This window comes from Ascidiella aspersa, chromosome 5, assembly GCF_963924565.1.
Source record: "Ascidiella aspersa chromosome 5, kaAscAspe10.2, whole genome shotgun sequence".
Taxonomy (NCBI): domain Eukaryota; kingdom Metazoa; phylum Chordata; class Ascidiacea; order Phlebobranchia; family Ascidiidae; genus Ascidiella; species Ascidiella aspersa.
The window spans coordinates 2,654,055-2,664,915 of record NC_139451.1 but is presented as its reverse complement, the minus strand read 5'-3'; the positions used below and the strand labels follow the sequence as shown (position 1 = coordinate 2,664,915).

Below are 10,861 nucleotides of genomic sequence, written 5' to 3'. Positions count from 1 at the left end.
GTTTTTTTTAATTTTTAAACGATTTATGTGCATTTTTAATCGTTTTTAACGTGGAATAATTTTGACAAATCTTAACTTAACATGTAAATTTTGACAAAATTTTGACTTTTTTTGACAAGTCAAAAAATAATCGCTATACTTATCACTTCAAATTCAAATCGTCATACCATGATGTTTAAAACAAACAACTGGTCGTTATCGTTAGTCGAACTTGTCTGCTAAAAACGATCGACTGCCTACTATTATTTTTCTCTAACTGTATTAAAACAACTTACCCGCGCATGTGGGCAGAGCAGCCGACCAGTTGTTGGTTTCAGTTCCGTCGCATGTCAAGGCCGCTGTTCCAGATAGGATATATCCGGTGCTGCAAGAAAATGTAAATGAATCGCCGTGAGCTGTAACTGCAGTTGTTCCGACTCCGTTGGTTATTGAGGTGGCCGCGCAGGTTATAGCTGAAAATGCATGTAATATCCATTGTGCGACGAAAATATTAATTAAACTAAAAGATTGCACTTGAGTTTTGCCCAACGCATATAAAAACTGAAATATTTGGCCTAAAAAAAATTCCAGTTTAAACATTAGAACTAGGGATGTCCGTTACTTGACTTTTTATGCCGGTAGCGATAGCCGATATTTGACAAACAAAAAACGTGGCGATGGAGGTCACGTTTATAGTTAGCCTTGTGACGTCAGTAAGTATCCCCGACCCTTATTTGTTGTTTAACTGGCTTAATCTAGAGAGGTGCCTTGCGGTATTCGTATACCACTGCACTTTTAAAGAAAATCACCTCATTATAAGCCTGGAATATACGCGGTGTGGATTCCGCTGGATTACTCCTATGTGCCAACGTACAAACAGTATCATTGCAGCAGCAAGGCACCATTTAAAACACCTATACTTTTGGCACAGGTTTAGCTGATTCTGCAAACATTGCGCTTGCCAAAACAGCTAAATCCATTCGCACGTTTTCCAAAGACCAAAGGTATGATGCTATGCTTGTATAATGCTTACTTGTTGTTTGATGTCAGTTTTCTTTGGCTGAGTAAAGTAATTTACTTAACATTTAAAAAAACAAACAAAGATATGGCGGTGTAAAATACATAATTTTCGGAAGTATTTATATGCATGTCTTGATTTATTTCTATAACGTATGTTACATTTATCTTTTACTTTTTGACCTCTAATAACTACCTATTTGTCACCTGAAATTGCTGTTAGTTTTTCGTACTTTTTTTCTTTCAATAAATATCACAGCGGTATTATGTGTTCAATGAAACATGCACACATATGTGTGTTAGCAACTGAGATCTAGCCCTTCTGAAGCTGCTTTTTTAGGTATTATATGCGAGGTAATACCAAACAAGGATGATGGCTGAAACCGATTAACGAAGGTAGAAAAGTTTGTAGGATGGAAAATTCCACGCGTATTACTATCAAAAAAGAAGGTTAGACAAACCCATCGCTAAATATGGAAAGCATGTATGATAGAAAATTCCATGCCAGGAATTCAATGCTTAGGGTTGCTTATTCCCATGGTGGCATGGTGGGATTTTCCATGTTCGAGTGGACCACCCCAAAGCTCGACAATTTCCACCCCTAGGCTTGGATTTCAATTTACAGTGATGGCTTTTCTTAGCATAAAGAAAAGTGGATATTAGTCCGATTAGAAAATCTTAATGCTTCTTCTATCTAATAACGAAAAATAACAGACTTAACCGCAGCAGTTTTTGTACGGTTCTTTATATATTTTTTACCATTTTGAAAGATAGTCGCAGACCGCAAAAAGTAAAACATTTGTAATTGACGGACTAATGCCACTGCCAGCAAACACTACGTTTAGTTTCTCTTGCAGTTTAACGTAGGACGAACTAGCATAAAAACCTTTGGCCTAATCCAATGCAGTAAACGTTTTTAGGTATCGCGTGTGTACGACTAAATTTACAATCATTTACAAACTTAATCGGCGTAAATCAACTAATGTTAAAAAACGTCAAAGAAACTTTGGTATTTAGATCGAAAACTATGTAAAAACTTTGATTTACTCTCGCATGTCAGTGTGTCGGTGAAGGTGTCGCCGGTTGCAGCACATGTGGTTGATGAAGGGGACGCCTTAAACCCCGAGGCGCAAGTCACTGAGAGTGTAGCACCGTTATTAACAGTCTGACCAGCGTCCGGGTTCGGAGTCCCGTTGGTGATGGTGGGAGAAGTGCACTGAGCTGTGGATAAGTAAAGCCATTAACAGAAAGTTTGCAAATATTATTTGTTATGCCATGTATGAAAGGTGCGATCAAACACTTGTTTGATTTTCCATCGTCAGATAGAAAAACTATTTGTTTTCTATGGTTAAGTCTAGATATAGCAAGTAACGATACAGTTAGGCTGAACGTAAATTACTAAGAACAATCCTGATAAGGCCGAATGATTTCGAAGACGGTTTTGCTTTTGTTACTGTTTCACAATTAAAACGAACGAAAATTGATTGAAGTCTTACCTTCAGCGCGGTAGGCGACTGCGAGCAGACAAAATGCCAACAACTGGAAGTTCATTTTTATCGATCAATTCTTAACCTGTCGATAATGAAATCTCCTGCGAAATAAACAAAAAGGGAATACTATCAAGCTGTTGCAATTGCAAGCCAGCGAAACGTAAAATGCGCTAATTTTCATCTTGCATTTACACATTACATGCAACGTTGTCCAACTTGGCCTGTAAGAAAGTAGAGCTTAGTTAAGATTCTAAAGAATATTTAAAAAAGCAATATTTCTTTAATCGGACCTGTAAAACTATATCAATAATACGGAACAGCGGGATTTGTTAATATCGAGAAAACCTTTATGATAATAAACCGTTTCTTGGTCTTTTTATACTGATAAATGTTTAATTACCCGCTGTACACTAAAATTTGCAACCAAAAATAAGTATTTTTTTATCAAAGGTATCCAAATCTTTGACCGCATTTTGAATTGCCTATAGCCAGGGTTAAACCAAAAGCGGCAATAAATAAAACCCAAGGCAATCTTGATTATTATTGTTATAATCTCAATGGTCAATGACCATCTTTCGTAAAAAATCTGAACATAACTTAGCAAGCCAACAAATATATAAGATCGGTATAACAACCTCATATCAGATATTACAAAATGCTGAATAAAATCATTTATTCGCAGCTGTTTTAATGTGCCCAAACTTTTAAGATTGTTCTACAAGCAGCAACGAAGTTTTTTTAATGAAATAATCGTTTGCTGAAATCATTTTATATAGCCGACCGAATAAAAGAAATAGAGAAAAAGTTTGAAAACACGTTTCCATGGACGCCGGTAGCTGCTTTTGTTTGAAGCGCGCAAGTGTCGCGTTACAGGTAAAATGCCAAACCACAGCCGAGAAAGCGGTGGCGGCGGGGCGGGCTTGTAATCCACACCTGGCAACATTTTAACTAGAGGTTGCTAACGCTGCTAATGTCCGTCACTATAAGGCTATCGGGGATGTTAAACTGTCACACCCAATAGTGTTTCATCATTTTCACGCCTGTCTTTTGCATTCTTTCTTTACGGCTGTGGCGCTACATATGCTGGTAATGCTCGCAAAAAAATCGGTTAAGATGAAATTGAAACTCCGGCAGTCACTTCCCGTCCTGAATTACGCCCGTCAGACTGAAAATTGCATTTTTCCGATTTACTTAACATGTTTTAAGAAAACAAAAACAAACTCGTTTCAAATGCTTTGTGGTGTATTTTCAAACAAGCACACTGAATTGGATATAGGTATAGAGCACACGATAAATGACAAACGGTAAAGGTTTAGACTGATTTTATCAGAAGTGGTTTTGGATTTTTCTTGAATGGCCGCAATAAAACACACAGGCTGAAAATAATAAGTGCAACACTATATATATTTAAGCAAACCAATGAAAAGTAGCATTTATGCGTAAATTCGACTTTTCTTTCAAAAACCTTTCATTTTGCAATGATCAGTTTTTGATTCACGAAGAAGAATTCAGCTAACGCCGTTTTACAAAGGCAAAAATTTAACTTAATAATAAAACAATCTACGTTTCTACAACACACGATGTCAGTCTAAAGAGCCTTGATGAAAGCGAACGCGGAGAGAAGCATCGCCATCAGTGCAGTGTGCAGGTGGAACAAGCTAGCGCTACCAGCTGCGAAATAAGTCGATAGAAATAGGTTAGCAATATCACATCACACAAAGTTCTCAGTGAACACAAAGAACATGCCCCATAAAATTTGCTTAGAATATGGCGGGTAAGACGTGATTTGTTAACAGAAAAAAGCGTTACCAGAATAACCTCAACTTATACCCACAATCTCCCCACTGTATTTATAAATTTACATCACAGTTTCCCTGTTCATGAGAGCCCTTGTGACGGTTGTTCAGCAACATACATAGGGGAAACTAAGCGTTCTCTCGTTTTAATTATTAACCCTGATAAGGTCAGCTGGCATCTGCTGCCGAAAGGTCTGGTTGTACTTTTTCTATCTATTGATATGTTGCCTGGTTGGAATTCTATATTTGAAGTTACCTGTGGTGGAAACTGTGGTGGTTGCAGTGCAAGTTGGGGTGGTCGCGTTGTAGTTGTTGGACAGAGTTCCGTCGCATTTAAGGTCTCCAGTAGTGGACGACAGTGTGTAGCCGCTGTTGCAGGAGACGGTGACCACTCCGTTATAAGCGACAGTGCCGGTTGGAGCCACCGCGCCGTTGGTCACAGTCAATGCCGAGCAGGTAATTGCTGGTTAAACAATGAAAAAATATAAAAATAGATAAAAGGGAAAAAAATTATCTGCAATTTAGTTAACGCAGGCACTTTTGTATCAATGATACATGTTTAATCATAACTATGAGTGTAAATAATAATAATTTTATACAATAATATTTTAAATTTTGTTTTATTTCCACCAACAATCAATTGGAAGCGTAATCCGATTTTATAATCATTAATTTAAAAATGAATAGATCATAGTTCCAAAAGCGATTAAAAAAACTAAAATTGTTATTCGTCTATATTAGATTTAGCAACGCCAAGTAATTCCTTGTCAAAATTAAAGCTAAATGGTTTACCAGCGCATGTCACTGAGGTCGGGTCCCAGGTGTCTGTGCCCGAGCAAAGTGAAGAGTTGGTAGATCCTGCCTTATACCCGCTGTTGCATGTGATTGCCACTGTGCCGGTGTAGCCAGCAGTGGGCATAGTTGGGAAAGTTCCTTGGGTGAGGGTCGGTGCAGCGTTGCATAGGGCGGCTGTAATATAAGGATGAATTTGTGGAAATGAAACTTAAAGAAACTTAGGCAAAGATTTATCCAAAGTTCAGTATTAAGTTGCAAAAGGAGGAAAGTTCAAGCTAAAACCCCCGATGAATAAACATCCTTGTTTTCAAGAAATGCTTATTTCGAGGCAATTTATGACAGTGGAGGTTCTTGTTTTGATTTCTATCCTTACAGTTTAGTTTACTGATATTATGGCGATTTTATACAAACTGATAAACAAGAACTTTTCACTAACCAGTCGTTACAGTAAACAGTATCTTTCTTAATCGCAAACATGCTACATACTCCTAAAACAGTTTGCTTTTTCAGCATAATTAATTCAATTTATCGAAAAAATAGAGTACTCTATAGTGTTCTGCATAAATTGTATATTTGAATTAACGGAACCGTTCAAACCCCTTTTAAGCAATCACTTTTCCTACTAACCAGTGCATGTCAATGTGTCCGGGTTCCAGGTGTTGGTTCCACTGCATGATGCAGAGTCAGTTGAAGTAATGTACCCGGCGTTGCAGGTGATTGACACTGAGCCACTGTAACCACCAGTGGGCATAGTTGGGAAGGTTCCTTGGGTGAGGGTCGGTGCAGCGTTACATGCGACTGTTTGAAAGATTAAACATATTTCACAAATGTAAACAAGACTTTATTTTTCTTGTTTTGCTTTTTACCTAATCCAGTAGTACCCTTTTCATTATGGTAGTATTTCACTGCATTGTTGCACGAATTAGGGAATTTAATGTTAAATCGTTGTGTGTAAGGAAAATGAAAATGTCATACAAACGCATGCCAGTGTTTCAGGATCCCAGGTGTTTGTCGTAGTACAAAGCGAAGATGAAGCGGCGCCAGAAGCCACAGTATACCCATCGTTGCACGTGATTGCCACTGTGCCGGTATAGCCAGCAGTGGGCACAGTTGGGAAAGTTCCTTGGGTGAGGGTCGCCGGTTCAGCGTTGCATAGGGCGGCTGAAAGAAACATTAACAAAGATTGAATACACATAAGCTAATAAAAGTTACCAAGTAGTTTGCCAGTGTTTGTTTTTGTAACTTCACTTATGCTAGCGGTGATCTTTTTACCAACGAAATATATTTACACTGAACAAAATAAAAAACAAGAATGTTAAACGGTGAAGTTCGTGTTACAAATGTACGAAACTTTTACGAAAATGAACGATGTACATAAATGCGCGTGTTTCCAAAATTATAATTATTTTAAAGTCGAACTTACACACGCATTCTATGTACTCACTACCATTTTGCAAGTTACGTTTTTTAATATAAATGAATATAGAATTTAATCCGATAGAAAGTCTTAACGCTTGTTCCATATAATAGGAAAAAAAATAACAGACCAAACCTCAGCATTTTTTATACGGTTCTTAAGATGTTTTTTACCGTTTAAAAGATAGTCGCGACCTGCAAAAAGTAAAACTATTCATTTGTAATTGACGGACTATTGCAAAGGCCAGCAAATTCTGCTTATCGTTTCTCTCGTAGGACCAACTCACATATAGACCTTGGGTCGTCCTAACGCGCATATAAACCTTGCGTCTGATCCAATGCAGTAAAGATTCGCGTGTGTACAACTAAATTTACAATCATTTGGAAACTCACTTAGCGTAAATGAACTAATGTTAAAAAACGGCGAAGAACAGTTGGTATTTAAGTCAAAAATTATGAAAACATTTTACCGTCGCATTTCAGCTCAGGTATCAGCGTATACGCTTTTACGGAAAATGGAATCATTCCTTTGTGCGACTAAAGTGTATATAAACGGGTGTAACTGATGTGGCCTTCATATTACTGATGATGGCATGAGCATTTGCCGAAACGTTTGAAAATAAAGCGTGTCGCTTTTAACGTCTATTTAGGCCGTTATTTTCACCATTAAACTTATGAACAGATCCGTATATAGTGTTCCAAACTAAAAGATTGCACTTGAGTTTAGCCCAACGCATATAAAAACTGAAATATTTGGCCTAAAAGTTTTCAGTTTAAACTTTAGAACTAGGGATGTCCGTGTCTTTTTATGTCGATAGCGATAGCCGATATTTTACAAACCAAAAACGTGGCACGTTTATACTTAGCTTTGTGACGTCACTGAGTATCCCCGACCCTTATTTGTTGTTTAACTGCATTAATCTAGAGAGGTGCCTTGCGGTATTCGTATACCACTGCAATTTTAAGGAGAATCACCTCATTATAAGCCTGGAATATACGCGGTGTGGATTCCGCTGGATTACTCCTATGTGCCAACATACAAACAGTATCATTGCAGCAGCAAGGCACCATTCAAAACACCTAAAATTTTGGCACAGGTTTAGCTGATTCTGCAAAACATTGCGCTTGCCAAAACAGCTAAATCCATTCGCACGGTTTCCAAAGAATGAAGTTATGATGCTATGCTTGTATAATGCTTACTTGTTGTTTGATGTCAGTTTTCTTTGGTATAGTAAAGTAATTTACTCACACTTAAAAAACAACAACAAAGATATGACCGTGTAAAAGGTAACGCCCTAACGAAAGCAACAAATGGCATGCGGTGCTCAGAAAATCTTGACCTTTTACCGAGAGGTCACGGCATCAGGCAAAAGCGCCCGGGATTGTCGCGCTAATCTCTGCCCAATCAGTTACATTTGAAACCCGATCGAGCGAGCACAAGACCGATTGGGGACGACAGGCTAACGACAATCGAGGGCCATTCAGGCTACAGGCTTTAATCCTTTATGCCACACCAGTCGTTTGTATTCCAGACACATTTAGCGGCAAACAGTCTAGGGATGCCATTTCTGTGCTACAATAGGATAACTGTACTCCAAACACCGCGAAATGCAGAAAAACACATAATATGTTATTTTATTTACCGAATGTTAAGCACTACGTAATGTTTAACATTTTGCTACATTTTGATTATAACAATTCGTAAAAAAATACCTTAAGTACCCCATTTTTACTTTAACAAAGTTTCGAAAAAAGTTCCACAATTAGATTTTTTTAGCTACGTCTGGACAAAAAAGTGCCCACATTAGTTTTTTTTGGAGCTACGTAGGAGAAATAAAGGGACCAAATTAGTTTTATTGGACCTACTTATGGACGAAAAGTGCCCAAATTTGTTTTATTGGACCTACATACGACCAAAAAACTGCGCAAATTAGCTTAGTGGATCTACGTACAGGCAAAAAAGTGCGCAAATTAGACAAGAATTCATCAAAATGGTGTTTGACAGAAACAACTGCGTTGTAGGCAAGATTTATACCTTCAAATGCAGCGGAAGGGTTTTGTTTTAACTTGATGCAAACCCAACAACGTGGCAGCCAGGCAACGGGGAGATATCGTTCAATTATGATGAACACTGGTTTGCTCCGTAATGGAACGACCTTTGGTTGTTCTGAAATCTTTTCAACAAGAAGACCCACTTTTCGAAGTTTTTAGGAGCTTAAATTATTTATTTCTTCATCATTTTGGTATTACGGAATGTGTGAGCTTAAACTATGTTCTTCAAACAAAGGATAAAAAACATTGCAACATTGCTATCGTACTGCACCTTTAGTTAAAAACTTGTCGCCGGAGCAGCGGAGCATGTGGCGGCTGTTTTAAAGAAAAAAAAAATAGAAGATAGATGAGAGTGTGTGTTGTGATGCACGAGTTTTCCTTGACGGCTAACACTGTTTACGAGTGTTGCCGACAGTAAAAACTAGCACGACTGCAATTGATCCTAATTGGTGAAACAATGGCCTGCTTTTTATAATTCAAAGCCCCCTTTAATAAACACAATTTTTTATCGGCTGGTTTAATTAAAACAAATTTTCAGCTATACGGACGGACTTCCTTTTTTGCGATGTAATTAAACGAAATTCGATAACATCGAAATTTATTAGAAAGACATAAGCTGCGCTTTTAGATTTGGCTGAAATTCTAGTTTTCATGAATGCATCAATATCCATTCTATTATAATAAACCCGAAAATTTACTAACTTGTAATTTCACATCGTTTTTAAGAATAAAAAATGGAACCATTCATGTTATTTAAGAATAAAATGAACTGATTTCAGGTGCTCCCGCAAGTCACACGCTAGTTTTTGTTTTTTTGCCACTGTTAGTCGCGCAGGTAAGGCGCCCGTCATTAAAATGTTCACTGTGCTATTTGCGACTAAGAGAGGATTTCGCACGATTTAAATCAAAGCCTTAAAGCAGTGTCGGAGTCGAAGACAGGTTCGGGGAATGATGGTTGAGTGGGCCAGACGTTTTCCATCACAAATATATCTCAATGGAAATAGTTTATTACTGTCGTTTATGTTTTTCAATATTTACCTGTGCAAGTCACTGAGGTTGGGTCCAGGGTGCTTCCAGAGCACGACAACGACGTAGCAGATGCAACAAAACCAGCTGCGCACGAGAAAGCTGTTGACGAACCGGATGCCAGGGGAGAAGATTCGGCATACGTTCCTTGGGTCACAGCCGCAAGAGTACATTGAGCTGCAGACAAATCCGCAAAATGTCAATTTGATATATTATATCAAAGCAGGACTACGACTTCGCTTTACACAAGGGATTATTAAACTTTTTTACCGCGGACAACTAAAATATATTTTTGGCGTCGCTTGGACCACGGAAGGCAAGACATTTTCAAAAATGACGTCACAATCAAATAGATTTCAGAGATATGCTTATTTTTTCATAAATTTATATCACAATACAAATAGACTTTAAGAAATATGCTAGATTTAAGTAAAATGGAGTCTAAATGTATTCAATGCTAATTTTTTTATTTTTGATTAAACTATTTTCTTTAAAAATTAATTGTTTTTTTAAGATACACTATTATTTACATATGGCCTTCATGGACCCCCTAAAGTTAATTCACGTATCCCCAAGGGGTCAATGGACCCCAATTTAAGAACCCCTGCTTTACACCATCATTTGTCGCTTTTGGTTGAGTTTCAACCTAAATTTAAACAAAGTATGTGATATTTTAATTGACCGCAACAATTGTGATAAGAGTAGATTTTTTTGAATACCACTTACCTTCAGCGCGGTAGGCCACTGCGAGCAGACAAAATGCGAACAACTGGAAGTTCATTTTTATCGATAGATGATTGAACCTGACGATAATTAAATCTCCTGCAAGATAAACAAACAATTAAATATTATCAAACTGCAATGCAAACTGAATTTGCAAAAAAGAAGAAAAATTTATTATCAAACTGCTGCAGTTTTAAGCCAGCGAAACGTAAATGCCATAATTTTCATCTTTTTTTTCAAGTAGAAGAACTATGTGGAAAAAGTTACACATCATGCTGCTGATAAAATGACGCATTTACATATTAGGCCTGTCAAAAGGTAGAGCTTAATTAAGAAATGTTGAAAATTGAAAATTCAACATTTCTTTAAGCGGGTCTGTATACTGCAAACAGCGTTGTCCAAATTGGCCTGTGGCAAGCTATAGCTTTATAGTTATAGGGAATTAAAAAAACATTTCTTTAAGCGGATCTGTAAAGGAATCTAAAAAATATTGAACAGTGGAATTTGTCGAGAAGACCTTTATTATCATAAATCGTTACTTTGTCTTTTAAATATTAAATTCTTTAG

The 10,861-nt window shown here is 37.4% G+C and overlaps 1 protein-coding gene across 1 annotated transcript; it reads right to left on the bottom strand.

The window, feature by feature from the left end:
• Positions 1 to 4,074: 4,074 nt before the first annotated feature.
• LOC146141484 (uncharacterized) lies at positions 4,075 to 10,352 on the bottom strand. Its single transcript, XM_083390047.1, has 8 exons — positions 10,298 to 10,352; positions 9,584 to 9,748; positions 6,630 to 6,688; positions 6,053 to 6,275; positions 5,705 to 5,875; positions 5,075 to 5,251; positions 4,539 to 4,745; positions 4,075 to 4,157 (listed from the first exon to the last, which is right to left on the bottom strand). Exons 1-8 carry the CDS (start codon positions 10,350 to 10,352, stop codon positions 4,075 to 4,077), a joined length of 1,140 nt encoding a protein of 379 aa, XP_083246173.1.
• Positions 10,353 to 10,861: the final 509 nt, after the last annotated feature.

Coding starts and splice junctions, on each gene's coding strand:
- LOC146141484 (XM_083390047.1), bottom strand. CDS start 10,352: ATGAACTTCCAGTTGTTCGCATTTTGTCTGCTCGCAGTGGCCTACCGC. Junction 6,276..6,629: donor ACCGTATAAAAAATGCTGAG/GTTTGGTCTGTT, acceptor AACTTTTATTAG/CTTATGTGTATTCAATCTTT. Junction 5,876..6,052: donor TGAAACACTGGCATGCGTTT/GTATGACATTTT, acceptor TCTTTCAAACAG/TCGCATGTAACGCTGCACCG.